The 27,364-nt window shown below is 47.9% G+C and overlaps 8 protein-coding genes across 8 annotated transcripts; 3 read left to right on the top strand and 5 right to left on the bottom strand.

Moving 5' to 3' along the window:
- Nucleotides 1-1,328: 1,328 nt before the first annotated feature.
- On the bottom strand, nucleotides 1,329-5,711 carry KVR01_010594 (uncharacterized protein). Its single transcript, XM_044789878.1, has 3 exons — nucleotides 2,945-5,711; nucleotides 2,798-2,892; nucleotides 1,329-2,738 (listed from the first exon to the last, which is right to left on the bottom strand). The coding sequence occupies exons 1-3, from the start codon at nucleotides 5,485-5,487 to the stop codon at nucleotides 1,900-1,902; spliced, it is 3,477 nt and encodes a 1,158-aa protein (XP_044640753.1). The 5' UTR covers nucleotides 5,488-5,711; the 3' UTR covers nucleotides 1,329-1,899.
- A 177-nt stretch (nucleotides 5,712-5,888) lies between these two features.
- Nucleotides 5,889-7,825, top strand: KVR01_010688 (uncharacterized protein). Its single transcript, XM_044791407.1, has 5 exons — nucleotides 5,889-7,004; nucleotides 7,069-7,169; nucleotides 7,220-7,334; nucleotides 7,390-7,518; nucleotides 7,577-7,825. Exons 1-5 carry the CDS (start codon nucleotides 6,216-6,218, stop codon nucleotides 7,721-7,723), a joined length of 1,281 nt encoding a protein of 426 aa, XP_044640847.1. The 5' UTR covers nucleotides 5,889-6,215; the 3' UTR covers nucleotides 7,724-7,825.
- On the bottom strand, nucleotides 7,802-9,286 carry KVR01_010377 (uncharacterized protein). The gene is made up of 2 exons (XM_044792655.1): nucleotides 8,667-9,286; nucleotides 7,802-8,569 (listed from the first exon to the last, which is right to left on the bottom strand). Exons 1-2 carry the CDS (start codon nucleotides 8,964-8,966, stop codon nucleotides 8,267-8,269), a joined length of 603 nt encoding a protein of 200 aa, XP_044640536.1. The 5' UTR covers nucleotides 8,967-9,286; the 3' UTR covers nucleotides 7,802-8,266.
- A 1,263-nt stretch (nucleotides 9,287-10,549) lies between these two features.
- On the top strand, nucleotides 10,550-13,466 carry KVR01_010171 (uncharacterized protein). The gene is made up of 3 exons (XM_044782934.1): nucleotides 10,550-11,658; nucleotides 11,714-12,669; nucleotides 12,728-13,466. The coding sequence occupies exons 1-3, from the start codon at nucleotides 10,893-10,895 to the stop codon at nucleotides 12,767-12,769; spliced, it is 1,764 nt and encodes a 587-aa protein (XP_044640330.1). The 5' UTR covers nucleotides 10,550-10,892; the 3' UTR covers nucleotides 12,770-13,466.
- A 335-nt stretch (nucleotides 13,467-13,801) lies between these two features.
- Nucleotides 13,802-17,034, bottom strand: KVR01_010568 (uncharacterized protein). Its single transcript, XM_044786698.1, has 2 exons — nucleotides 16,485-17,034; nucleotides 13,802-16,245 (listed from the first exon to the last, which is right to left on the bottom strand). The coding sequence occupies exons 1-2, from the start codon at nucleotides 16,764-16,766 to the stop codon at nucleotides 14,656-14,658; spliced, it is 1,872 nt and encodes a 623-aa protein (XP_044640727.1). The 5' UTR covers nucleotides 16,767-17,034; the 3' UTR covers nucleotides 13,802-14,655.
- Nucleotides 17,035-17,905: 871 nt separating this feature from the next.
- On the bottom strand, nucleotides 17,906-19,581 carry KVR01_010552 (uncharacterized protein). Its single transcript, XM_044787629.1, has 3 exons — nucleotides 19,283-19,581; nucleotides 19,074-19,197; nucleotides 17,906-19,002 (listed from the first exon to the last, which is right to left on the bottom strand). The coding sequence occupies exons 1-3, from the start codon at nucleotides 19,313-19,315 to the stop codon at nucleotides 18,827-18,829; spliced, it is 333 nt and encodes a 110-aa protein (XP_044640711.1). The 5' UTR covers nucleotides 19,316-19,581; the 3' UTR covers nucleotides 17,906-18,826.
- A 3,846-nt stretch (nucleotides 19,582-23,427) lies between these two features.
- On the bottom strand, nucleotides 23,428-25,423 carry KVR01_010278 (uncharacterized protein). The gene is made up of 2 exons (XM_044787437.1): nucleotides 24,971-25,423; nucleotides 23,428-24,920 (listed from the first exon to the last, which is right to left on the bottom strand). Exons 1-2 carry the CDS (start codon nucleotides 25,150-25,152, stop codon nucleotides 24,542-24,544), a joined length of 561 nt encoding a protein of 186 aa, XP_044640437.1. The 5' UTR covers nucleotides 25,153-25,423; the 3' UTR covers nucleotides 23,428-24,541.
- Nucleotides 23,797-24,255, top strand: KVR01_010131 (uncharacterized protein; the record flags this gene model as incomplete). The annotated part of the gene is made up of 1 exon (XM_044783426.1): nucleotides 23,797-24,255. One exon carries the CDS (start codon nucleotides 23,797-23,799, stop codon nucleotides 24,253-24,255), a length of 459 nt encoding a protein of 152 aa, XP_044640290.1.
- Nucleotides 25,424-27,364: the final 1,941 nt, after the last annotated feature.

A 27,364-nucleotide genomic window follows, 5' to 3' on the forward strand; every position in this document is an offset into this window, starting at 1 on the left:
TAAAATAAAAATTAAAAAATATAACTTAAAAGTAAAAATATTATATTAATTTAAAATTTATATAATTATTTTATAAAAATAAATTAATTTAATTTATTAATAAATATTTATTTAATAAAATTATTAAAGTTATTTAATAATTTTATAAAATTTATTTAATTATAATTTATAAAAATTATAAAAATATAAAGTTAAACTTATATTCTTTTAAATTTATTGAAAATAAAAATATTTATAATATTAAGTTAAAAGTTTTTAAAAATTTTTATATTAAAAATTTTAAAAATTAAATTTATTTAATAAAATTATTATAAAAAATTTTTATAAATAAACTTTTATTAATATAATAAACCTTTATAAAAGTTATATAATTAATATTAAAAATTAATTATATTATTTTTATATTAACTTTAAAAGTTTAAAGTTATTAAAGTTTATTATTAAAAAATATAAATTTATTAAAATAATAATTTTATTTATTTTATTTAATATAATAAAAATTATATTTTATTAAAATACATAATAATTAAGTTAAATTTTTAATTAATATAATTATTTTAAGTAATATAAACTATTTTAATAACTTTAAACTTAATATTATACTTTTATTTAATTTTTTAAATTATTACTTATAATTCTTATTAAATTAAAAAATAAATATTTAAAATATTAAAAAAATTAATTAAAAATAAAAAAATTAATATAAAATAATAAAATTAATATTTATTAATATATTCTTTAATTTAATTATAAATTAATTATATTAATAATAATAATATAAAAAAGTATAATATTTACTATAAAACTTTTAATTAATTTAAGGATTATTTATTTATAAATAATAATTATTAATAAATAAATATTATTATTATTTAATTTAATAAATAAAGTTTTTATAATTATTATTATTATTAAAATAATTTAACTTTATATAATTAAAATATAAATATTTATTTTAAATTAAATAATAATTAAACTAATAATTATTTAAAAATATATTTAATAATATTAAAGTTAATTATAATTATTTTATTAAATATAAAAATAAAATAAAATTCTTTTAATAAAAATAATTATTTTTATATATTTTATTTTATACTTATATATTAAAATATTAAAATTTATAAGAAATTTAATATTTAAAGGTATAAATAGTTAGATTATTAATTAGAAGAATTAGCTATTAAAGGGCACCTGCAAAAGCGTGGTTTTGGCTGCCTACAGGGCCTGCTTACATAACTAACTATGAATCCACAAGCTGTTAGCTCAGCTTCAAATTTGGCCCCAGAAATACGTGACTTCACACTTGAAAGCTTGCTTCGTACACGGTATTGCTATAATACCGCCACACCTTCAAGAAGCTTTCTAGTGTCATGCCAGGACCCTTGTGGCTTACCAACTTCTACGGAGTAGGTGTGAGGACCCATCTCAGGGACCATCTGGCCACCCCTGGGGAGACTGGCCCCGCAGAGGCTTGTCTCCCAGCTGTCTCCCACGAGGTTGCCCTACAATGGTGAGAAGTTACCGGGGTTTTCTTTGCAGGTTGTCTGATAGGTTATGCGGGATTGATTGCTGCGACCGCGTGGTTGACGACCGACCAGGGCTCGGAAATATACCTAGGTATAGACGCGGAATCTTGTTAGGCAATGGCGAATGTTTAACTTTTTGCTAGAGCTCGTAGCTGCAAGGGGTATATCTTAAAGCCAGCCCAAGAAGCACCCAAAGGACAAATACACCAGCCACCATCACAAGCCAAGGCGGCTCCTGAGTGAACGCCCACATGCTGACCAAATAAATGCTCCTTGCAAATTTCATGCAACATTACTTTTTGAACCCATGATGCGCAATTACAGGTCCAGCCGACCACGAGTTGTTTGTTGAGCTTGTACTCGTGGCTCCTCACTCCTCCCCAGGCCCTGCGAGGGCCTCGTTCGCATATCGCGTTCCATCTAGACGTAGCCGTTCCGCTTCGTCTACTTGTCCTTGCATCTCCTCCGTCTGCGCCAGCATGCCGTCGGCTACGCTCATCCACAGCAGGTTGCCCGCCTTGTGCGCCTGCTGCCGCCCCGCCTTGGCGCTCTTAACGGCCTGGTCGCCGACGACGTTTTCGAAGAGCACCGACCGCATGAGGTTCAGAGCTACAGCGAGAAGTTGGGTGTTGTTCGCACCCTGAGCCCACTTTAGGCCAACCTGGATGTGTTTCTTGACCGTCTGCATCGACTGGCGCGGTTCTGTCTGAAGTGCCGCTTGCATAAGATTAAAGGCGGTCCGGATGTCGACATCTGCGTGGTCCAAACAGTACGGCGTGATCTTCTCTGTGAGTTCGGTGAGCTCTCCGTCGTCCCGGTGGGCCGGGTCCTGCATGATCCATATCTTGTTCATGGCTGCGAGAAGGGCTACCTCAGGAGGAGGTGTCCCCGGATTGGTCTCGTCAGTACCGGCGGCTGGGATGGCGAAGCGCTGATCGCTGTATACCTGGAGCGCTCGGCGAAAATCACCAGTGCCCTGATAATACACTCCTGTCACGTAGAGCACCAGCAGGCCGAGCCGGCCGCCCTCGGGCTTTGGGCTGAGGGCTTCGATCTTCTGAATGCAGTCGTGCACCTTGCTCCACTGTGTGCGCGTGGCCGATATCAGTGCGATTAAGGCGTAGACGTAGCGTTTCACCTCTGCTTGCCAGCTGGCCTGTTCTATGGCCATCGGCAAGGAGTGAGCGGGTGGTCGGGCGTGTGCAGGAGCTAACATGTCCATTGGAAGTCAGAAGTGGAATCAACGACAGACTTCGGGGCCAACTTACTCTTCCCGAGCATGTTCAAGGCCTCGGACCAATACTCCATGACCTTTTCGCTTTTCGCTCCTTGGTACAACAACGCTAGGCCGCTCAGGACATACCTGGATAACCATTAGCCACATGTGCTTGGACCGGGGATATCACCAGCCTTACGCTAAAACAAAAGCATGGACTTTGGTGACAAATGACAAGATTATGAAGTTGTGCTCCCCATCTCCAGGCTGGACGATGGTCTTGGTGTCACCGGTGACGGAAGCACTCGAGTTTGTCTGTTTCTTGAGCGGGAGGTGGAGAACATCCAGCATCTTGTCCCAGTCGTGTGCCTGCACAAGCTCATCCATGCGTGCCTGAAGTGCCTTGAGCTTCTGCATGGCGATCTGGGGCGCCTTTTGCTGCAGAGTACAGGCCAGGTCCAGGAGCAAGGTGAGAACTTCGATTTGAGGTATCTGGACGGACGGGTCGAGCTGGTATCTTGATGCTTGTGCTATGCATGTTTGAACCCGTACGATCGAGTCTTCTTTTCTGGCCTTTAGGTGCACGATGCCCTCAAGAAGAGAAGCCAACACCGCTATTGCGGTGTCCCCCTGGTGTTGCGCAAGGCCTGTGATGCTGCGGAGGTTTTCCAGGGCCGGTGCATCAGCCGGGCTGCTGGATTGTAGGTGAAGGGAAGCCTTCAGAAATCGGAAGGCGTACACCCAGTCAACTGCTTTGTACGTCAACGCATCGTTGATGTTCTTCTCTATCTCCACAAAGGCAGCCTTGCGATTTCTCCTGAACAGGACTTTGAGCAGCTGAAACTGCATACAATATTTCAGGTCTGTGAATCGGTTCTTTTCACAAATCGCGATGCCTTTGGTCAAGGCGGTCTCTGCATCCATCAAGTTGTCGGTTTCCTCACTGAGCGCGGTAGCGTATCGCAAACGAACGTTCGCCTCGGCGCGTGGAGCCAGCTTGTTGAGGTTGAGCGCAGCGTCGAGACAACCAAGGCCTGTCGCAATGAGCTTGTAGTATTCGTCCACGCGTCGCTGGTCCAGCGACGTCGCGATGTCCTGCACAGCTGCATGGGCAGTCTGAAAGCAGTCATCTGCCACGCAGGTGAGAACAGCAGGTGTGTCGAAGTGACTCGTTGGCGTCTGCACATGCGGCATGCTTGGTGATTTGGTCGACACGCTCGGCGACCTCGCGACAGGGGCAGGCAAAGACTTCCTCGCGGGTGCTGGGGGCTCCCGCTTCAACATGAGCTGGGTAGGATCGATACTCATGTGGAGCTGAGTGGGATCGATACTATCAGGAACGTGCCGCTGCGGCTGGACCGCTGTTGTGGGTGGTTTGCGTTCCGAAGACTGCTGAGCTTGCAACGCAGGCGGTGGTTGGGCCGGCGGTGGCTGGGCCGGCGGTGGCACTGGCGACTCGACCTTTACAGGCGTGCGTGCCGTCGAAGCTGGTTGTTGTTGATGGGTTGTCGGCGGTTGTTGATTGTTCACCCGCGGAGACTGCAGTTTCGCTGCTGACTGCAGCTGGGGCGATTGGATGTGCGAAGTGGTCACTCGCGGAGACTGTAATTGCTGGGGCAGTGGCGGCTTCGCTGCAGGCTTGTGCGCATTGCTCACTCGCGGCGACTGGTACTGCTGCGTGGCCTGAAGCTGTGATGGTTGTATGTGTGGGCTACTCGGGTGTGGCGGCTGGTACGGCTGCGCCGCCTGTAATTGTAATGGCTGTATGTGCGGACTGCTCAGTCGCGGGGACTGATACGGTTGCGTTACATGCAGCTGTGATGGTTGTATGTGCGGACTGTTCACTTTCGGGGACTGGTATGCCTGCGCTGCCTGTAGCTGAGCCGGTTGTATGTGCGGGCTGCTCACGCGCGGAGATTGTAGTTGTTGCGCGGTTTGTAGTTGTCCCGTTGGCATGTGCGGGCTGTTCGTCCGTGGGGATTGCAGTTGCTGCACAGATCGTCTTTTCTGGGGGATCAGCTGCTGGGTGTGGTGTATCGGTTGTTGATGTTGTTGCTGCTGTTGCTGCTGCTGCTGCTGCTGGGAGTGTAAGGGCTGCTGCAGAGGCTGGACAGGTTGAGAAGGAATGCGTTGTTGTATCGGTCGAGGAGAAGGAGTCGCTACTTGCGGCGGGTAGTTGTGGTGGGAGACGTATTGAGGGTGCGACTGGAGTTGAGGTTGGAGCTGTGGTTGAGGCTGAAGCTGGCGGGCCGGCGGATGGTGCTGGTAGGTGCCGTTGCTAAAATGTTGCTGCTGGTGTTGCTGTTGGTGCTGGTGCTGGTACTGGTGCTGGTGCTGCTGTTGCGCGTGAAAGTTGTTAACGGCGGCATGTTGGGCGTGTGTTTGATGTGCCTGAGGCGCCTGAGGGTGAACTTGGGCGTGGGCGTATTGCTGCATCGACTGCATCTGGGCATGCTGGGCAGGCGCAGGAAGGAAGTGGGCGCCTGCCTGATATTGCTGGTTGCCCATAAATGCCATCGAGTTCCCAGACCCATATTGTTGATGCTGGTGCTGGTGGTGCTGCTGCTGCTGCTGGTGCTGGTGCTGGTGCTGTTGAAGTTGCGGCTGTTGAAGTTGCGGCTGTTGAAGTTGCGGCTGTTGTTGCTGTTGTTGCGCATATCCAGGCTGAGGGGCCATCTGTTGATAGCCATGGCCATTGTAGGCCTGCCCATGGCCCGCAGGCTGCTGGCCCCAGTTGTTCATGGCGGCATCTGCCACTCCAGCGCAAGCTGCCAATGACCGGACCTCCCTCCGTCTACAGCTTATTTCATCCACCGGTCTTCTGGTGTCGTAATCATCTAATCGTGGCGGCAGTCATCGTTGGTTCGTGTCATCCCGGAGCGCAAGGTATGGGATGGGGTGGGGTGGGAAGGCAAGGGGCAGAGACACACAGCACCTTCCAGCAAAGCAGGCTGGGCAGGGACAAAGTTACAAAGGACGTCGAGGTTCAAGATGCCGATCCCTGGCCAGATGCGGCTTCAAGGAAGCTGGAAGCCGCGACCGCCACGTGCGCCCGGTGGCCCGTGCATGCCCAGCACTCACCTCATCATCGGAGCCGTGGTCGGCATCATGTCCGAGGTGCCGAGGCAGCATTGGGGACGAGGACCCGGAATCTGGAACCTGGATCTGGATCTCGTCACAAGGCGAATCCAAGGAGTGCCCCACCAGCTTTGCCGATGACAGTTCACACGTTGCTGCAGGTCTGATGCACGAGCTCCCAAATCAGAGAAGGTTATCTTGCATCCGGAGATGCCACGTTCGCCCTTGTTTTTAGCTCTGCGAGATTCTCATCGCCGTCCCGGTGTGCAGTCAGTCCCATTGGATTCTCTGATCTCATCTCATCGACTTTGCCTCCCGCACTCGTACCCTTGGGACACTCGCATTCCTCGACACTGTCCCGATCACTCTTCCTTCGGGCCTTGCGGTCGCCAATGGACTGGCTCGGCCGTGCCAAGATAAAATACACTCACCATGTGTCACCCCTGGCACTGAGGGAGAAGGATGGCACCCAGACCGACCTGCTGAAGATCTGTGAGAAGATCACTCCGACGTGCCAGTTGAACCCGCTCCTCTTCAACGGCCACCTGCAGACCATGTGGACAGCCGTGGGCAAGAGTGCACCCCAGGTATACTACAAGAGGAAGATCTTCAACGCCGATCACCATACCTACACCGGCACTTTTGCCGTGGATTTTGTTACTCCTCCGCACCGGGAACACGACGACGCCCTCCCGCCGCGGACGTCGTATTTCAACGATGCCGAATTCGACTCAGTGGCGTCGGACGACAGCAGACCCATGCTCATCGTGCTACATGGCCTATCAGGTGGCTCCTACGAGGTCTATCTCCGACACTGCATTGAGCCGTTGGTCTCGGAGGGCGGCGGCGACTGGGAGTGCTGCGTCGTCAACTCGAGGGGCTGCGCGAACAGCGAAGTCACGAGCGGTGTGCTCTTCAACGCGAGGGCGACCTGGGACGTGAGGCAGGTTGTGAGGTGGGCGAGGAGGACGTTCCCAAATCGGCCCCTGTTTGGCCTGGGCTTCTCTTTGGGCGCCAACATCCTGACCAACTTCGTGGGTGAGGAGGGCTCCAACTGCCTCCTCAACGCCGCCGTCGTTGTCGGCAACCCGTTCAACCTCGAGGTGTCCAATATTCAGCTACAAGGCTCTCTGCTTGGCAAGGAATTGTACCAACGGGTCATGGGAAGTTCGTGCAAACAGGTACGATCTATTCTATCAATGTGCTCTTGGCTGACTATCTGCGCTCCTAGCTAACATGAAGAAGCTTATCATGCGGCACAAAGACTCCATAATCAAACACACAAAGCTAGATTTTGAGGCCATCCAGAACGTCACCTATCTTTACGAGTTCGATAGGGAAGTCCAGTATGTGAAATTGAAAGCGGAATGTGTTGGCACACGCTAAGGGGCTCTAGGTGTATATCTTGGGGTTATCCCACAGAATCAGCCTACTACCGTGACGCTTCCTCGAGCGACTCGGTGCTTGCGATTCGAATACCGTACCTAGCTATCCAGGCCGCAGACGACCCGGTGAGTCCCCGGCACATGGGGCACAGTGCGGGAACATACTGCTGACCATAAACAGATCGCCGTGGAGCAGGCCATACCCTACCAGGAGTTCAAGAAGAACCCACATACTGTCTGCCTAACAACGTCTCTCGGTGGCCACCTCGCGTTCTTCGAGCCAAGCGGTGGTCGATGGCATGCGAAGCCTGTATGACCTGTCCCAACTTGAGATTTGCTGGGGCTCAAAGTGGTGCTGACCGTGTTAGGTATCCAACTTCTTGAAGTACATGGCGGCAAATGTAGATCTAAATTCAATCAACAATCAGACAAACGGCACCACTGTGCTCAAACCACAGTATGGGTCAAGCTTCGAACCAATGCGGCGGAAGATGGAGGTCAGGATCACAGAGTGAACAATTCAAACACGCATACGCATGTTATGACTGGCAGAGCGGACGGGAAAGATTCCAGACATTGTAGGCGGGAAGTGATTAGAATAGACACAGAGGCGCTTTACGGCCTGGGGTATACGATTGTTCTCTAGACAAATATTAGACTAGAAGGTGGTCCTAGATCGGGTCCCTGGACCCATCAAGCGAGGACGAACGCGCATGGATGAGCCTGTGATAAAGGAGATGGTACCGGCACTTGGACCCGAAGTCTCACAAGCGAATTTGCCATCCATCCTTCTTCACCGGCTGCGATCCTCGGACGAAACGACTTCCAGTGGCCGTTGAGTAGCCCTGTGTCGTCCTGTGTAGGTGAGATTTCACCACCAGACACAGAGGCGAAGCCATCCACCAGGAAACCCATGAGCCTGAATCTTTTTAATCCGCCGCCGGTTTGTCCGAAAACTCCAAAAACGCCATGCAATGATTCCACCTCGCGCCTCTAGTGCTCATGCATGCCCACAAAGCGGTTCGTTCCCTCATCTGGGGAGCTCCCTCGGGTTCCTCTCACGCAAACGAGACACTCTTCTTCTTCTTAGGCTTGGCGGCCTTGGTGCCCTGCAGCTCAACGTTCCTCATGGACCGCTCGGTCGCCTTGTCGTCGTCGTCGCGGCGCTCGGGCCTCTTGCGCTTCTTGCGCAGCGACTCCTTGGTCTCGTCCAGCTTCTCCTTCCGCTCGGCCGCCTTCTTCTCGGCCTCCTGCTTGCGCGCCTCGCGAATCGCCTCCATGTGCCGCGCCTTCATCATCTTGGACTCGATCTGGCCGTCCTTCTCGGCCTGGACCATGGATAGGATCGTATTCATGCTCTCCTGCCCAGCGGATTGTTGGTCAGTGGCCGGATCAAAATAGATTACCGGTGATTAAGGACAGAGCGGTTGCCCAGGAGCAGGGCTGCGCGGCACTTACCCTGTCATCGACAAAAACCTTGCCCTTCTTCTTGCCCTTGGGCTTCTCCACCCCGATTGGAGTCACCATGTTGAGTTTCGGTATCCCCAGCTCCTTCTCGCTGTAGACCTTCTTCTTGCGCTTCTTCTGCAGCTCCTTGACGATCTGGCTCGGTTTTAGGGGCGCCTTTCCGCCGTTCTTATTCTTCTTTGCCTTGACGACAGGGTCATTCTCGACCCTGCTGGCTGCCTTGCTGTTCTTGATGCCAGAGCCACGCGTGGCGTGCTTGTTCTTGACCGTTTTTGTCCGTACGGCTCCCATTTTCGGTCGTGAATATGATGCGCGGCGCGATGGGTGCAGATGGGATCTTCGAAAAGGGTCCAGGCCTCGTCGCGAAACTTTTTGGCGGGATGTCTGGGTTGCGCTGATAACAACCCTTATCTCTCAGGTGTCAGCCAGTCCGCGCCCCGAGCCAGCCCAGCCCCCCCCCCTCCCCCCCTCCCCCGGTAGCCCTGACAGCTTTCGAGCGGTTCAGAGACCAGTCTAGAGGAGAGACTCAAACCAGGGCTTCAAGTACATACAGTTCCACCACGGCTTCTGCCCAGCTTTGTATCCTGTCTTGCAACCTTCTTGGATTATTTCTACTCGAAAGCACCAGTGTCTATACTCTCACGGTTCCTCAGCTATCTAACAAATATGTAGTTGGGCGGTAGTGAGGCGGTCACTGTGGTTGACGGCTGCAGCCCGCATAGGTACGGAGTACTCCGTACATACGGTTCGCAGCTCAGCCACTGACCGCACAACGTTCGCCGGTAGTGAACCGCCACGGACAAAACCGCTGATATTCTCGTATGCGTACACAGCACATCCCAGTTGATGGCTGTGCGCCAGGCCCTGTTTATCCGTACACCAACAATTCAAAACAACTGTGGCGGTCTACATCTGGGCGGTCGGCTTCCCATCAGCGGAATAAGCATACTCATTGGACGGTTTTCAAGGGTTGGCTGTTGACCCTGAGATGGTGGTGCAGCCTCCTCATTTAAGCCGACAAAGGCGTGCAGAATGACAGTTGCAGCACGGGTTGCTGACGCCGTCTGAGCCGTGCTAAGTCCCAACGCAATTCACGCGAAACCACACTCTGCTAGCCATGGTGATGTGTCCGTCGTGACACAAGAAATACCGAAACTGGATTGGGTTTCTAAAAACGGGCAGCGGCAAGCAACAATTCATTGCTGATGGGGCCAGAAGACCCAGCCAGTCCCATGGCCCCTCTTCCAAGTCTCTGCCGGCAGAACCCACTCGCCGCCCCGTCTGCTGCGGGCAGGTCAACGTCAACGTCAGCTGGGGGTGCGATCAACAAGAGATGATGACATGGTCGGACGGCGCAAAGAGCTGGGCAGGCCAGACCGAGCAGCCGAGCAGAAGCCGCCTCGGTTTGCGGCCCACTATTCGCAATCAATCGATCAATCACCCACCACCCAGTTGCCAGCCCACCTCTGCCGTCGGTCAACATGTTCAACTCGCTGCACTGCCACTTGCCGCGCTCAGCGTTCTGCGTGGTCTCTTCGTTTGTCATCTGCGCCGTGTGGGGCAGCGAGACTGACAGCCACAACCACCATCGGTCTGCTTGGCAGATGAACTTGAGCTCAGCCTTCTTCTGAGTCTGGCGAGTGCTTCTAGTAGGATGTCTTCCGGCAAGGTACCTAGGTACCCAAGTACCTAACTACCTAGTAGGCAGTGATAAGTTACCTAGGTGCCTAAGTATCTAGGTACTTAAGTAGTTAGTGGTGTAGACAGAGTACAGCCTTCTTGCATGTGTCCAGACAGGGATAGGCACAGCTGCATCAAAGCGGCAGCGCATTTTCAAGATTTCGGGTCCCTGAAACCAAAACCTCCTGAGAACCCGATCCTACTCCTCCCCCAACTTCCCCATTCAATCAACACATCTGCATTCCGCCCGTCCTGGCCGGACGCCCCATCCCCATCGCCACCTCCCTCCTCCATCTGCATCTCCAGACATATTCTCTTTCGTTTTGGTTCTTCTCTCTCCGACTGGCCGTCGGCAGCGACACACACACACGCCCACACTCGTTCAACATAGTCCTGCCTGCGTTGTCGCTCGCTCGCTCTCTCTCGGCCGCCGTGCCGACTGTGAGGTTGGGATCTGGGGAGGATCAAGGTTAAACTTCTAGCGCCTGGTCGTAACGTGAGCTGAGCTGATCGCGGCTCCTGCAACCCAATTCCGTCATGGCTTCCCACGACTACTACAGCCAGGACCACCTGAACAAACCCCTACCCCCACCGCTGACTTCCTCGCCTGCCCCCATGGACGGTCCTCATCGTCAGGACACCGTGGGCTCCTATGCCAGCTCGCAGTACTCTCAGCGAGGCAACACCATGCCGGGCCACCAAGCCTACCCAGCCAGATCCGACACCTACGCCTCCGCTGTCCCGTCGCTACCCTCGATACCACCTCAGCACAGGCAAGACACATACGGCTCGTCAGCCTACACTGCACCCGCGCCGGCACCATCTCTGTACTCGAATGCGCCTTCCTACTCGACGAACCCTCCCTCATACACGACCCAGCAGCACCTGGGCACCCAGCCACCAGGGCAGGAGCCTTCGCCGGTCTCGGCCAAATCCGTGTCGCCCTTCGAGACCGTTTTCGACGACCATGCCTACCCCGCGACCTCGTATCAGTCTGCAGGGTCGAGTCGCCAGCACCTGACAGGCCAGGATACGTCCTACCACGGCGGGAACGGCTCTCCATCCGATGACCGGGGACATCCGCAGGACGCCATACCTCTGCAGGATCGCGGAGCCAAGGACCCGAGTGACGATCTCGACCATGTCTACGAGGCGCCTCAGCGTAGACGGAAGGAGAGGAAGCAAGGTGTGCGCTTCGGCGAGCTGGGCATGTTCGGCGCATATGGCAACCGTATTCCTTGGGTGGTATACATCTTCACCGTGGTGCAGGTGGGCGTCTTCATCGGCGAGATTGTGAAGAACGGTAAGCCCTTTCTTTTTTTCGTCACCGGCGATTCGGCTACTGACATTCCTCCCAGTCCAACTGACCAAGTCTCCGATCATGACAAAACCATCATTCAACCCCATGATCGGCCCTTCGACGTATGTCTTGATCAATTTCGGCGCCAGATTCGTGCCCTGCATGCACAACGTGGACGGAATCACGAACGCCAACGAGACTATACGCTGGCCATGTCCCGATACCACCTCAGCCGATACCGCCACATACACATGTACATTGTCCGACTTGTGTGGCTTTGGAGGCATCCCTGAACCAAAATACAACCCCGCCGCAAGCATGAGTGACAAGCCCGAACCTAACCAGTGGTGGCGCTTTATCCTACCCATGTTCATGCACGCTGGGCTTATCCATATTGGCTTCAACCTGCTGCTCCAACTTACCATGGGCAAGGAGATGGAGAGGTCTATCGGGTCACTCCGATTCTTCTTGGTCTACGTGTGCTCTGGGATATTTGGCTTCGTTCTGGGTGGTAACTATGCGGGCGCTGGTTTGGCTTCTACCGGCGCCTCCGGCTCACTTTTCGGCATCATCGCTCTGACACTGCTCGACCTCTTCTACTCGTGGTCGGACCGTCTGTCGCCTGTCCGAGATCTCATGTTCATTATGCTGGATATCATTATCTCGTTCGTCCTCGGCCTCTTGCCTGGTGTCGACAACTTCTCCCACATCGGTGGCTTGTTGATGGGCTTGGCGCTTGGCCTGTCTGTGCTGCACTCTCCAAACGCGCTGCGGCGCAGAATAGGCGACGAATCGCCATACTCGACCGTCAACTCAGGCTACGCGGGAGACAAACCACCAGGGTTCCTCAAGAACCCGGTTGGCTTTTTCAAGGGTCGAAAGCCTTTCTGGTGGGCCTGGTGGCTGGTCCGTGCCGGTGCGTTGCTGTTGGTATTTGTCGTGTTCATTGTGCTGCTGCAAAACTTTTATGTCCACCACAAGACCTGCAGTTGGTGCAAGTATCTGAGTTGCCTGGTGAGTCTATCATGGTCCATCCCAATCTCCAGGCCTTGGTCGCTAACTCACCTCACAGCCTGTAAGCAACTGGTGCAACAGCGGGCTGACGTTCACATAAGACCTGTCACCGTCGCCAGGAACTACAAAGCGATAGCCGGTCCCGGTCCTCAAATCCCGGAGACACTACTCATATTTACAGACTTGTTTTGATGTCAGGAACGACCGGGCGGTGCCATATCTGACATGGGAGGACACGTGAAGCAGATTGATTGGACGGGAAGCGATTCGGTCGTGACCTTGCACAGCGGCGGAGTTTAGGTGGCTTCTGTGCGACTAAAGAGTTGGCAGAGCCATGACGGGTTGATTTTAGGAATGTCTACGGCGGGAATTAGTGCGCTCGGCAATGCCTTGCTATTCTATTTATGAGCATCGAGAGGACGATACATATTTACCATGGAAGGGGCATCAGGGATCGGTATGAGCATATCGGATCTTCCGGCCGAGCATGAACATTGGTGTTCTGATTGCATTCCACGACGAAGTCGGCCGAGAAGATAATCGGTGGTGATACCAGCGGAAATCGCAAAAGTTCATACCCCTATAGTACTTGCGAAATTCTCAACACATTACACGAGACACTAGACTTGTTTTTATGAAAAACGTGCGGCTGTACTAGTTGGTGTTCAAGGCTCAACGGCAGCTTCTCATTCCCACCCTGGACCTAATCTCAAATTCTGAGACAGACAGTAACATCGCGCATTGGCATCCTCTCATTCATGGAAAACGGTCTTGTCCAATGCTCGTGCTAACAGCCGCGAGTCCCCGGCCGGGGCGTTAGGTGACAGGTCAGACCATTAGCACACGGCTGAAAGACATGCGTGCGGGGAAATCACCCATTCCTTCCAACACGTACGCCCAGCACGTACCGCGTCTGGGTGGGATCTCTCTCTCTCTCTCTCATGACTTCCAAGGTTGCTTGCCTCTGCTTTCTGTCTGTTCGGACACTCATCAGCTACTGACGCCGACGCTTGGGGATTGTTCAATGTTCAGTTGCCTCAGCACACCGTCTCGTCTCAGCCCACGTCAAACCTGAGAGTATGTGCATGCCAGACTGGTAGCCGCTCTCATGTATAATTTCCTGATTATGGCTGGTGCGGTCCGCGCAAACAAAAGGTTAGTTGTCAAGTGCTGCGACACAAGCTTTCATTCCTGTCTGTGCCCACCACATGATGATTCAACCAATTTTGCATGGCTTAACTGATGACCCGTGACACGGTCTGTTGATGCCAAACATTACTGAGTCTGACTATCTCTTTCTCTCTCTCTTGTCCCGTACACTGCGTGCCTTCATACATACACCTCTTTGTTTTGACATGTGCTGACTTGGGCCGCCGTGGCCCTCATGCTGGTAGACTCCGGGTATAATGACCCCCAAACGCCTTGTCTCAAATCACATTCGTGAGGTGCCTCGAATTGAAACCTTGTTCCGCAGGCGGGCCCACCCTCGCACGGTTTCACACACTCACCATACTCTTCAATACACTGTTCCTCCCCCCAGCAATAAGAGTTGCTACACTTTCTGTTGGCCGTCAAGTGCGCTCGGCCTAAAATGTGGCTGGCAAAGTAATAGCCCAGTATTCATCCATGACTGGGTTGCCGTGCGTTTAGTGACTACCATCATATGGTGTCTTCTGTATTGGTGAGAGTCTAGCGACAGCCGGTTGACGCCGCGTTGCTGTCGTCTCCTCGTCGGTCCTTCATCGCTGTCCTTTTGTGTATCCCAACCGGCGTAGCCGATGGCTTCTCGAGCGTACCTAGGATACTTGGGTAGGTCCCAGCTGGGATATATGCCTAGGGCTGTCCTGTATTATTAGCAAATCAATAACATCGCCACCCGTGGGCGGCTGTCTTGTTCGGCTGCAGACGTGTTATTCCTCATGCGTGACCGGACGAGGCTGTGAAGCCGTCCCAACTCTTCCGCGCCCCTTATCTCCCACACACGACTCAGACTATGCGATACTCCTCAAAGATGCCGTCGACCTTGTGCCTCCACCGGATGGGCAGGGCCTCTTGTATGCCGCGGACCTGGTTCTCGCCGGTCTTGCCGATCAGCCACAGGTCCTCGTAAGGGATCCACAGCTTGAAGAAGTGCGCCAGCGTGACGAGGGCCCGCGGCCGGCGCTGGGTCAGGAAGTCATGGTACACCTCGGGCATCCACACGGCGAAGCCGATGAAGCGCCGGCAGACGGCGTACAGCGGCTCGCGGTCGGCGATGGCCTTCTGGACGGTGCCGATGTAGCTGAGCACGCGGTTGTAGACGCCCAGCGTCACCTTGTCCTGCAGCTCGTGGTCCCCGCCCACGCCGTCGGATGCCCCGCCGTCGTTGTCCAGCAGCCACGTCAGGTGCGCGCGGTTCGCCGCCGTGAACATCTCGTCCGGGTCCATGCGGGGCATGCTGCTGAGGAACCGCGTCGTCTTGTCCCCTCCTCCTCCTTCACCACCGCCGCCAAGGGGCCCGAGGTAGCCCCTCGCCACCGTCAGCACGGAGCCGGCGCCCTTCCCCATGCGCAGCCACTCGAGCGGCGGCTGCCACGGCCTCACGGGCAGCGTCTGCACGAGCGCGAACGAGTTCTGCAGGATGATCAGCGAGGACATGCACACGGTGTCGGCGTTGTCGCGGCTGAGGCTCCCCACGGCCTGGCGCTGCTCTCGCAGGGCCATCGACAGGTACTTCTGCTGGCACATTCGCAGCTCGTCCCGCTCGCGCGCGTCGCCACTCTTGGTCCACATGTTGAGCGCGCTCGACGCCAGCATCGCATACAGTATCGCGTCGTCCTCGAACGCCAGCAGGGGGATCTCGAGCCCCCACAGGAACGACCCCTGCCCGAACGCCGCGCCAGCGTCCCCGAGCCCAGCCTCGTCCGCCGCCGCCGCCGCCGCCGCCGCCTCGCTGCTGCTGTCCTGGGGCGTTACTCCCTCCGACGGCCGTGGGTGCGGGCCGTGGGGCCGCTCTGCCCTGCTGCCGGCGGCCGCCTGTGCCGAGTTGATCATGTAGTTGTGCAACAGCCGCAGCTCCCAGATGCGCCTCTCCTTGGACTCGGGGATGTCGAGGATTTCTGGGTTGGTCAGGTGCGACAGGTAGTCGTTGGCCTCCCGGACGACGCTGCCGGTTTGCGATGACGAACTGTTGCTGACGACAGACGGGGCCCGGCTCGACATCGGGGGCAGGGCAGTGGCGGCGGCGGCGATATGGGATGGCGAGAGACCTCGGCAGCCCGGGTACGGCGTATAGCCGGGGGTCATGGGCGAGAAGCCCCCGGGCTCGACGGGGACGGGCCTGGGGTGCGCCTCCGGGCCTGGGGTGCGACCGGCCCAGGATTCGGAAGCGGGATATGCGGAGGCTGATGACGATGGGATCGGCGAGACTCCGGGGTCACTATGTCCGGAGGACGACTCGGCTCGGGTCACGCGAAGACTGATACCGGCGCCGGCGTCCTGGCGAGCGCCGCCCTGGGAGGGAGCTCCGCGCGACGGGTACACACACTCCACCAGGTGACGGCTACAGCCGCTACATACGGGGCGTGCTTCATCGCACTATGCGGGCTGATCAGTAATCTATAAGGGACGAACAAGCTCGAGATGGCCCAGGCGATCCAAGTCTGTGCTGTAGGGCTGTGATCGTATGGGAAGGGACTGCGAAGAAGAAGAAGAAGCAGCCAACCCGATCTTCAGACGAAGGACAATACGTGTATATACGCGTATAATTACCCCCTTCTTGTCTAGTGACGTACCCCAACTCCACCGATATACTAGTAGAATACTTTATAACTGACCTTTACTCGGCGGGCCTTGCATCTGAGACAGCCCATCCTCGACTTCTTGTGGTAGAGCCGAGGCCCTACGGCGCGGCGCGTGAGCTCGGGACCAGGGCCATCGGCCCTGTGTCCGGGGCCGCCGTGAGCCTGGCCTCCTCTCATCGTAACGCCTCCCAACGCCGCCGCCGGGTCGGGCCCCGGGTTTTCTGGGCGTCGCTCGTGTGTCGGGTCGTTGACGGCTCTGAACCTCAGGCCGCTGGACGAGTCTGAGATCGGGGGCGGAGTCGGCATCTGGCTCATCAAGGCAGCGAGGGAGGGATGAGCTTGGGCTTGGGAGTGGGGGGGGGACCACCTCCGACGGCCGGTCTCAAGGCGACTGTTGGTTACACTGTATTCCGCTCGCTGCTCGGAAACAGTAGAGTGAGTGGGTGGACAAATCCCGAGGAACTGCCTCGGAGCATGCCGTCCTATCTTCCTCGACGAGAAGCGGGTAGGAGGAGGAATAGTTTCATGGCAGTAACAACAATGTTTTTCAGAGCCGGATGTGCAGTCGTCAGGGATGACAGCGGAGGATCCAAGGGCATGTAGTGGTAGTGTACGGAGTATAATGGTAACCCCGGGGTGGCACAAGTAGGAGGGGCCACAGGGTGATCGCATCAGGAACTGCACTTGCATGCAACACCTCGTTACTGGTTACGCTAGGCTAGCCCAACGCCGTCACGGCCCCGGCGGATAAGACCAATTCCGCCTTCTGGAACCTCTGGTAGCACAGGGCCCCTTGCTCTTTTCACCCTGGTGCCATGCTCGCGACTCGGCAGCTCGGGCGGGCTGTTCATCAAGCACATCAGGGCCCACCGAGGTCCGGTTCGCCATAGTCCTAGCGCTGTTGTCACATGGCTCGTCTGCTGCTCAGTTCCTGCTGATGTGCCTTCCCAAGTGCCCAGGGGAAGACACGCACTGCATGAACTGCCCGGGCCGCTGACAGGCGTGGCTGACAGGAGCTTACTATAATGACAACTATAATGACAACAATGCTGACCACGCCCGTCAACCCGTGCCAGGAGTACGCAGTAGCACCCAGGCTGCCAGGAAGCCCTCCCCCGCGCATTGGCGAGGCGACCGTCTCTGGATTATTGCCTAATTCGAATCCGGATACGAGCACATGACAGCTGCCGTCCGTCCACGGCTGTAGCCGTGGCGGCTCCGGAACGGCTCCCGGGTTTACACTACAGTTCGGCCTTCTGAACTGCGGTTCCGCGCACAGGGCCTTAGGTTCATTATTAGGTTTCCAACGGGAAGTGTAATCACAGACGATCGAGGGGTCTCGCGCACATAAATTTGCAAAGTAAACGAACACGGCGACGGCATGCGCCCTCCTGTCGAGCCAGATTGTTTTCCTTTTGCGCAAGCCAACAAACCTGGCTTGAGACTGGCAAAGTGGCTTGCTTGGACAACGAAGGCTGAGAGCAAGGTTTGACAGACATACTGTGTAGCCAGTCGAGGATCCATGACTGAGGAATAAAAGCCGCTATTAATGCACACGGGTCTTGACTCCGAGGGTGGTCTCATGTGCGGATAATCGTTCATCCTCTAGTACAAAGCGTATTGGGGCGAGGCTGGCATGGCAGACTTTGGACACGCGTATCTGAAATTGATCGACATGCGGATGGAAATAATAGCCTGTCAGAGCTCGAGGAATTGAAAGGTTCGGACGGAGCGAGACCCTGCGTGCCGAACTCGCATGCGCTCCCATTTGCCGACCCCACAGCCACTACTTGTCTTTTGTTATGGCCACAGCCAAGGGTCTTTTTCTTTTTTTTTAAGAGAATAAGAAGACACACACATCTGCTCCAGGCTGTCTACTCCAAAGTATCCAGGATGATCTTGGCCTCAATAAACGTTGCTTTGGCCCAAGCTCGGCTGGCTGGGTTTGCTTTCAAGGGATGCTGTTGGCGCCGAGTACGTATGAGGCACAAGTGGATACTGGGACCAGCCGAACCCCGTCGGACAGTTGTCCCAGCATTGCATTCCGTCGGGGGAATCGACCACCCTGCGAATATATTCCGACCAACCCGCTGCTCTGCCCTGCTGGTCCGCGACTCGCGGGTCGTCGCCGATCCTGACTGGATGTCCCATGTTTTGGAGATTTGACATGAACGAGACGCAATTCACCGCTTGTGCTGTGGATTTCAGAGCCTGATTCGCACCAAGACAGGATGATCCATCTTGGTCCAAGCAACTGCAGGCGTTTTGACAGGGACGTGGTAGGCGCAAAGGCTCGAGCACAGCTCCATCGGATCCGCCGTCATTGTCGGGTGATGGTCATCGATAAAGCAATTGGAGCCACTGCTTAGGCCCGGCTACTTTGCCCTTCCCTTTCCCTTGCTGATCTTAGCTGCCTTCTGCTCGTCCACAAAATCCTTGATGATGCCGTTCAGGTCTGCGTTGCGCCGGGCAAGGAGCAAAACATCATCGGTAGTGATGGATGTTCGTCCTGCATGGCGACTGAAGCTCTCCAGATCTATTGCGACATTTTCTGGTTCATCTTGTCAGAACTGGTAATCACAAGCATGGGATTCTAGAGTTGGCAGTTTGGGAAATGCCCACCAATCTGGGTCCAGACCATCTCTGTGAGAGCACCGATAAACTGCGGGGTGGCATTCCTATTGCGCCGCAAAGACTGCTCATCTACCATTTTGCCAACTGCGAACCAGAGTGCTGCTTTGAGACGCTGTTGATGGGAATAAGCATGTGACCGAGTAAGTGCACGACGCGCCTGAGGCGCGTGATTGCAAAAACGGCCACGTTATACTGACCTCACGCACGTCTTCTTCAGATTGGTCTGCCATCGTCAAATAGGCACGAGTGAGTTGAAAGGCCACTGAGTGATTCAAGGCGGTAGAGGCTGGTCTGTCTCGAATCTTTGTCGCGCAATGTTACTCCCAGAGACCGAAATGGGCCGTCGCGTTGAGCGATGCTTGGTCAAGAGCCAAGTCTTACCCCTGGACGACTCAAAAGGCTGTTAGTGATCCCGTGTAAATCATTGGCGGCGGTTCTAGCTCGAGGCAAGAGTGGGGCGTAGGTCCAAGTCTGGCTCTTGTGGCTAGTGTGCCTGTCAGCCAGTGCTGCTATCTTGGAAAAACGAGAGTTGCCCCCCCCCTAGTTAAATACCCCCTATTCCTTAATTAAACTAAAACTTTACTGGTAGAATAGAAACTTTAATATTCTTATTAGGATACCCCTATTAATCTTATTAATATTAGTAATAAGTTATTTTTATTACTTAATTAAGTAAAAATAATATTATATTAGTTTTATATAATTAATTTAAATTTAGCTTATAAAGGTATATATAACCTATTTATTTTAATATAAAATAATATTAATTTAATTAACTTTATAAATAATATTATTAAATTAATTTATTAAATTTAAATTATTTAATATTTATTATATAAGATTTATTTAAAAGTTAAATTATATAGTTTATTAATAAGAATATTATATTATTTAAATAGTTATATATTTAAAAGTTAATTATTAAGGTAATTAAGATTTAATAAATTGTTTAAAAGTATTTATAAGTATTTTTAAAAATTATTTAAAATAAGGTTATTATAATAAATTAAGTAGTTTAAAGGGTATAAAAGAATATTATTAAAGTTAATAATAAAAGGATATATTTAGTAATAAGAAAAGGAGGTTTTAAAAGGTATTAATAATAAGGACCCTTTTATTAATAAGGTAGGGTTTTAGTAAATAATAATAGTAATAATGTTAAATATTTTAAAAGTTATTTAATTAATTTTTAATATAAATATATTTAAATAAATTAGTTTTAATTTTATTTATTAAAATTTATAATTTAAAAGTTAATATTATTTTTATTATATAATTTAAAAATAAATTATTATATTAAGGAAGAAAGATAAAGATTAAGGAATTTAGGTTTTTATTAGATTATATTAATTTATTTAGGATTTAATTAAGAGAAAATATAAGAATTATTTAAATATAATTATTAAGTTAAAGAATATTTTTATTAAAGTTAGTTAGTTTATAAGTTAAAAGTTTTTAATTTTATAGTTAAAAATTATAAAAAATATTAATAAGAGGATTAAAATATTTAATTATAATAATATTATAAATATATTTTTAAATTTTAAAGATTCTTTTTTAGTTTTTATATAATTATAAGGTTATATTATTAATATAAAAGTTATAAATACTTATATTATAAGGTAATTATTTAGTTAAGTAACTATTAATTAAGGTTTTTAGTTATTATTAGTTATTTAGTAGGTAGCTACCTTAAAGAATAGCTTACTAATAGTTAAATAAATAGTAAATATAAATATATTTAATAAAAACTTAAATTTTAAAACTTTTAATTTATATTAATAACTACTAAATAAAGAGTTAAAATAAAAATAAAAATAAATCTTATATAAAAAAGTATAAATAATTAATAAAAATATAGTTATATTTTTAAGTAATTATTATAAGGTTAATTATTATTATTAAAATAAAGGAAATTTTTTATAGTAATAGTATTTTATTAAATAAAATAATATATATATTAGTTTATTTAATAAAAACTTAAAAACTAATTTAATATAATTATAATAAATAATATTATAATTAAGTACTTATTAAAAGTCCTTTTAATTATTAAATAGTTTAAATAAAATCTAATAAAAAAGTTTAATAATAATAAGGTTAACCTTATTTTTCTAAAAAAGTAATAAAAGTAAAAATAAAAAAGTAGTATTAATATAATTATTAACCTATTATTTAATATTAATTTATTTAAAGTTAAATATAATTAAATAGCCTTAATAGGGTCACTATTACTATTATTACTATTAGCTTTTCTTATAAGTTTAATAAGGCTCTATTATTATTAGTAGTAATAATAATAATATTTAAAAGCCTATAATAAAAATAAAGGCTACTAGTTATTTTTTATTATTATTATTATAAGTAAAAGAAATAAAATAGTTTTATATTAAAAGTTTATTATAAAAATACTTTAAAAATATTTTAAGAATTTATTAAAGAGGGTTTAATTTAAATAATTTATAAGAGTTATAAGGTATAAAGGGTTTAACTTTTATAGACTTTATAAAAGGAGAATATTTAATTTAATAAATATAATTTAAAGGTTATTTTATTAATTAAAATATTAATTAAGCTATACTTAAAGGAAAGAAGAATTTTATTAGTTTTTAATAGTAATAATAATAAAAGGATTTATTATTATAATAAAGGTTATTAAATAGCTATTTAATAGATTATTAAATAAATATTAAAATATATATTTTATAAAGCTTATAAGGGTTATTTAATTAATTAATTAACTTTATTTAATATTAGATTTTATAATTAAATTAATTATTTAATAAAAGGGTTAAAAGTTTATTAAAATAGTCCTTTTATTTAATAAAGTAAAAAGTTATATAATAAATTTTAAAAACTTTTAAATAAGAAAGTAATAATTAGGTATATAAAAGATATAGTTAATAATAAAAGTAATTAAAGAGAGAAAAGTTATTTATTTTAAGTAAATAAAGTAAATTAAATATTTAATATTAGGTATTTAATTAATTAAATAAATTTATTTATAATTAATTTATTTATTTTAATTTTTAATTATTAATTTAATTATTTAATTTATAAATAATATTTTTATTTATATAACTTTATTTAATTAGAATTTTATTAATTTTAGTTTTTATAATTTTTAATTAAAACTATTATATTTATTTTATTTTATATTTTTTAATATTTATATATAGTAGAAATATTCTTAAATAACTTTAATTTTAAATTTAATTTTTAAATATAAAAGAATAAAATTAAATAAAATTTTTATTTAAATTATAATTTAATAATTTATATTAATATTAATAATATAAATAATACTTTAAGTTATTAAAATATATTTTAATAGAATTAAAATTAGAGGAGTATAAAGGTAAATATTTATATTTTATACTTTTATATTTATTATTTTAATTATTTTTATTTTATAATATTAAAAGTATTATTTATTATAAAGATTAACTTTAAGTTTAAGTATAGGTTTATTTTTAATAAAATACTTTTTAATTATTAAAGGAAAACTTTTTATTATATAATTTTTATATATTATAATAATAAATAAACTATTTAATGTAATTATAGGAGGATATAAAGGTAAGCTTTTATTTAAAAGACTTTTAATTTATAAAGTATATTTAATAGGTACTTAGTTTATCCTTTTTATATTATTTTATTTATTAAAATTAGATTTATTAATAAAAATAAATATTTTTATTATATAGTTTAATTAGTATACCTATTAAAGGTAGTAGTTATAGAGCTCTTTATTATATTAATAGGTTAGTATATATATTTATTTATTACTTTATATATAAGCTTTAAAAGTATTACTTATTATTTTTATAATAATATTAATTTATAACTATTTAATAAAAAGTATTATATTTTATTAAAATATAGGTTTAACTTATTAAATAGAAGATTTTTAACTTTTAGTTTATATAATCTATATATTAATTATACTTTATAGTATTATTATAAGAAAGTAAGTTAATAAACCTTTATAGTTTATTATTTTAGTTTAATTATATTTAATAGTAATAATAATAATATACTTAAAATAATTATATAGGTAGTAATAACCTTTTAATAGTATTTTTTAATTATAGTATAACTAATTTTGAACTTAGTTTGTAGTTACTTATTTAATAGAGATAGATTAGAGTGTAAATAAAATTCTAATTGTTAGAGTTTATAGTTTAATAGGTGATAGCTTATTATTATTAGCCTTTTTTTTTTCTTTTTTAAGGTATAGGTAGTATTAAATATAGTATTTTATTGAAAATATAGGGTTTTTTGCCTTATTAGTAAAGTTTTAGTTTAATTGAGGAATAGGGGGTATTTAACTAGGGGGGGGGTAACTCTTGTTTTTCTGAGATAGCGACTAGTGTGAGGTTGCTGTGGAGGTCGTAAACTGCCTCAGGTCAGTGCGTCCTGGCTTCGTCCAAGCTCGGGGCGTGACGACTACATGTCTTCGAGAGAGAGAAAAAAAAAAAAAAAAGAGCTCTCGAAATTCGCGCACCTACCAACAACTCCCAAACCTCCCACTCCCCGATCTAGATCTTGACACGCTGTCGTCTGGCACTGGCGACCTGCTGGCAGATTGCACATAACTTCTGGTCGAAATACCCAACGATATCCTTCCACTGCAAAAGCTTCCCACCGCTGTCCTACGACGACCACCGACTACCAACCACCTGTCGTCACCCAGCACCAATTGCCCAGCATGGACGGCGTACTCAACCTGCTATATATCGCATACGAGCGCTTCACGCGCAACCTGCGCGGCACCCTTGAGGGCATGTCCCCCGAGAAGTGGATCAGGATCGTCATCATCGTCGGCACCTACATGCTCGTCCGGCCGTACCTGCTCAAGCTCGGCGGCAAGGCCCAGATGAACCAGCACGAGAAAGAGGCCGCCGAGGCGGAAGCGGAGGCAGAGGCAAAGGCCAAGATGTCGCCCAACGAGCTGCGCGGCCACAAGATCCAGATCCCCGAGGACAGCGACGACAGCGATGCCGAGGGCGAGGCCCAGCAGTCGGCCTCCGCCACCGACTGGGGCAAGAAGGCCCGCCGCAGGCAGAGGACAATGGTCAAGAAGCTCTTGGACGCCGAGGAGAAGAGGCTGCAGGAGCTGCAGGAGGACGATGAGGATAAGGACATCGAGGAGTTCTTGACACAGTAGTGTGCCGCTGGGCTTTTGCGGTGCATGCACCGGCTCCGGTCGGGGATAGTCTCTCAACCAGACAGTTTTGCATCTACATCGCACATTACCATGCCGGGGCAACGAGAACCTGTTTAAATTCCATAATAATGCCACAACGCTAGGCCAACAACCAGGCAAGAGAAGGAAGGCTCGCTCTGTGTGTCCGATGGAGGAGGTCTTCCTACGCTGTTCCAGTCCCTCCGAACGCCGCCAGATGCCTGTCAGAATTCGCACCCTGCACCAACAACAGCTGAAGAAAGAAGCTTCAGACTAGACCCGGTTGTTGACGAGGGGCATAATGCCTTTCGAGGGCAGCCCCGGTCGGAATGAGCCTCGGGCTTGGGTCTCGTCCCCAGTCATTGTTCTGCCACGGAGATCGGCGGTATACGTAACCCGGAGGCATATGCCCTGTCCCGCCTGCTTGTCCATCTTCATCCCGTCGGAGGACCTTTCGTGGAGCTCCACCGCGGGTGGACATCGTGGGACCGGGTTGTGCTCGCGGTGTGTCTGTGGCCCGGTACTCGTCAAGCTCATTCCAGTTGTGCTGAGGGTGCCATAGTGTGAACTGCGCTTCCTCCCTGCGTGCAAGAGGCCTCCCCCCGTCATTCTCGATATCGTCTAGGACGGGTCCATCTATTCTTCTTCTATTGGCTCTCGTCAGCTTCACCACAATGGCATTCGTGGATATGCTTACTGTTTCGCTCGCGCATAGTACATGTGGCCGGCTTGGAAAGCAATGCTAATCACCCCAAACACAATGGTAACCAGGGTGTTCAGATCCAGGGCCCAGGAGTTGTCGGGAGCTTGGACGGAGATATTTTGCCCGTCGGAAACGCCCGAAGACATTGCTTTGCTGTATGCGGCCGCTGTTGCCATGTCCTGGTGTCTTTAGTGGTTGAGCAGCGATGTAGCCTTGCGCGCGATGGTCTGCGGTCTATCGTCTCTTGACTCCCGAGCGTCGGCGTTCTGGTAACCGGGAGGGCGAATGGAAGGACTGGGATATATGGCGTGGGACGTTACGTCACGTCACGCCCAAGGCTATATGATGCACAGTTTGACCAAGACAGTGTGCTCGGCCTGGATTACACAAAGGAGGCTCTGAAGTTGAGTTGAATTAATTTATATGCGCCATGGCTCAATGGTGAACTCATCAGAATGTGTATCAAAGTTTATGAAGCAGAGAGGTCCTGATTTATACCTAGGTATGATACAGGACCCCATGTATCCTATACTTGCGGACCATGCGAACCACAACCGACAGCAAGCAAGGCAACCATTCGCTTCAGGGGATAGCCCCCCTCCCCTTACTGAAGTACAGTATACTTGTATACTTTGGGTAGTTGCCTTGATTACTGTCGGCTGTGGTTCGCATGGTCCGCCAATGCGGCTCTGCAGAACCTTCAGGGTCTTGAAAGGGCTGCCCGTCCTGCTTGTCACATAGTCCTGCCTGTCCGCCTAGCCTAGATCGGTATGTGATTGGTACAAATTACCAGCAGGCCTTCCTACTTAGTCACCTAGGTGCCTGGCACCTGGGCATGCAGCACTGTAGAGTCTCTGTGTAAGCCCCCCGGGGTACATGGGCATTCGGTAACCTGCTTGAAGAAGTACCTACTCTTACAGGCCCTCTTGCTTCCACTTCAAGCTCAACGGGGCTGCTCAATCAACGCAGAGCAGCGAGCGAGCGCCACATTACTATCAAGTCCCCATCATACTCTTCAAAGGTTTGTACTCATGTTCGTTCGAACTCGAGTCGTTGCCCACAGGATGCTCGAGGTTTATTGAGCTAGATTCTCAAGCAAACCTAGGGGTATGGCTGCTGTCCGGCAACGCTCCCGGATGACCATCCTAGTAGTGTGTGGTAACTCGGGAGGGGCATATGCTGTGTAATGTGCCTGAGCAGGGCGGGACCGGTGACGCCAGTGGGCGGGCAAAGTGAGTTAGTTAGCCTGCATGCATACTTAAGTATGTGTACATGTGGCGGGGTTTGTCGAACGGCATGCTGTCCAACGAGCTTGCTTGTTCTGGCCGGCGTGCAGCGTCACATAGCCACGCTGCGGATAATCCGGCCAAGCTTCCTGCATCTCTCTCCTCCTTAGGTGTCGCTGGTCCAGCAATCATCTTTTCTCATCTCATGTTCAGTACCGGTAGTCGCTCCTCACCCACCAATGCGGACCATTGCACCTGGGTACCGACACATCTGACTTGACCACCGCCTCAATAGTAACCAGATACCTCAAGGTCTCTTGCTCGATATCCGAGATGACACATCAATGCAGAAGGCCAAAGTAATACAGCAAGTACAGCGTGGGCCGCACGAACCAACATCCCTTGCGGCTGGAGGGTATAGGGGGCCTCCAATTAGCGGGGCCAGGCCACCAATCATGGTCAACCTCTGTCCCAAAAAGGCAGTTTATCCCTGTAAGCCTTGCCAATGTGAGCAGGGCAAAAAGATTGGGCTGCCTGGAGTACCTACCTGTGTACTCAAGTACTTAGGTACCTAGGTATCTAGGTAGGCAGTCAGGCGGCCACGGGACAATGGGAACAGCACGTGGTTCGGCCCATAGGTCAGCGCCATTGATCGATTTATTCCAATCTAGCAAGTTTCTGCCATTGACAGCCACGGTATAACACGAAACTCAGAAGCAGACAAATGTAAAGGCAGACAGACATCAATGGCAGATCCTTGCTGGTAATTTGAGTACTGATACCTCAGCAGAGTCAAGTTATGCTCTGTACTTTCAAGTTGGGTGCTTCCCCCTCCATCGACCGTTTCAATCAACAATCTGTCTATAAGTAATACCTTTTGATCAAATATTGTGTATTCTGGTTACACATGTAGTTACATATTGGGACAGGTGTCTTGCTCTATGGGAGACCGCCCCAGTGGCCTGTGTTAGGGTGTTGCGGAGCGTTTCCCCTGCGAGTAACATCTGGTGCGGGTAACACTTGATGCCTTGGGACTTCCTAGCATTGGTTGGTCCTGCACTGTTGTCGTACATTTCTGAAATGATGGGGCTTCTGCCGGGCGTCATAATTGCAAGACCCTCTGCTGCATGTATACCCCTGGTGCCTAGCAACAGCGGCATCT

The sequence above is a fragment of the Diaporthe batatas genome (genome assembly GCF_019321695.1).
Source record: "Diaporthe batatas strain CRI 302-4 chromosome Unknown Contig00013, whole genome shotgun sequence".
Taxonomy (NCBI): domain Eukaryota; kingdom Fungi; phylum Ascomycota; class Sordariomycetes; order Diaporthales; family Diaporthaceae; genus Diaporthe; species Diaporthe batatas.

Coding starts and splice junctions, on each gene's coding strand:
- KVR01_010568 (XM_044786698.1), bottom strand. CDS start 16,766: ATGAGCCAGATGCCGACTCCGCCCCCGATCTCAGACTCGTCCAGCGGC. Junction 16,246..16,484: donor GCAAGGCCCGCCGAGTAAAG/GTCAGTTATAAA, acceptor CAGCCCGCATAG/TGCGATGAAGCACGCCCCGT.
- KVR01_010278 (XM_044787437.1), bottom strand. CDS start 25,152: ATGGCAACAGCGGCCGCATACAGCAAAGCAATGTCTTCGGGCGTTTCC. Junction 24,921..24,970: donor TACTATGCGCGAGCGAAACA/GTAAGCATATCC, acceptor GAGAGCCAATAG/AAGAAGAATAGATGGACCCG.
- KVR01_010171 (XM_044782934.1), top strand. CDS start 10,893: ATGGCTTCCCACGACTACTACAGCCAGGACCACCTGAACAAACCCCTA. Junction 11,659..11,713: donor CGGCGAGATTGTGAAGAACG/GTAAGCCCTTTC, acceptor CATTCCTCCCAG/TCCAACTGACCAAGTCTCCG. Junction 12,670..12,727: donor GCAAGTATCTGAGTTGCCTG/GTGAGTCTATCA, acceptor CTCACCTCACAG/CCTGTAAGCAACTGGTGCAA.
- KVR01_010377 (XM_044792655.1), bottom strand. CDS start 8,966: ATGGGAGCCGTACGGACAAAAACGGTCAAGAACAAGCACGCCACGCGT. Junction 8,570..8,666: donor AGGTTTTTGTCGATGACAGG/GTAAGTGCCGCG, acceptor TCCGCTGGGCAG/GAGAGCATGAATACGATCCT.
- KVR01_010552 (XM_044787629.1), bottom strand. CDS start 19,315: ATGGCAGACCAATCTGAAGAAGACGTGCGTGAG. Junction 19,198..19,282: donor CTGAAGAAGACGTGCGTGAG/GTCAGTATAACG, acceptor TCCCATCAACAG/CGTCTCAAAGCAGCACTCTG. Junction 19,003..19,073: donor GATGGTCTGGACCCAGATTG/GTGGGCATTTCC, acceptor AAGATGAACCAG/AAAATGTCGCAATAGATCTG.
- KVR01_010688 (XM_044791407.1), top strand. CDS start 6,216: ATGGACTGGCTCGGCCGTGCCAAGATAAAATACACTCACCATGTGTCA. Junction 7,170..7,219: donor GAGTTCGATAGGGAAGTCCA/GTATGTGAAATT, acceptor AAGGGGCTCTAG/GTGTATATCTTGGGGTTATC. Junction 7,519..7,576: donor GTCGATGGCATGCGAAGCCT/GTATGACCTGTC, acceptor TGACCGTGTTAG/GTATCCAACTTCTTGAAGTA.
- KVR01_010594 (XM_044789878.1), bottom strand. CDS start 5,487: ATGAACAACTGGGGCCAGCAGCCTGCGGGCCATGGGCAGGCCTACAAT. Junction 2,893..2,944: donor GTCCATGCTTTTGTTTTAGC/GTAAGGCTGGTG, acceptor ATGGTTATCCAG/GTATGTCCTGAGCGGCCTAG. Junction 2,739..2,797: donor CTTGAACATGCTCGGGAAGA/GTAAGTTGGCCC, acceptor TGGACATGTTAG/CTCCTGCACACGCCCGACCA.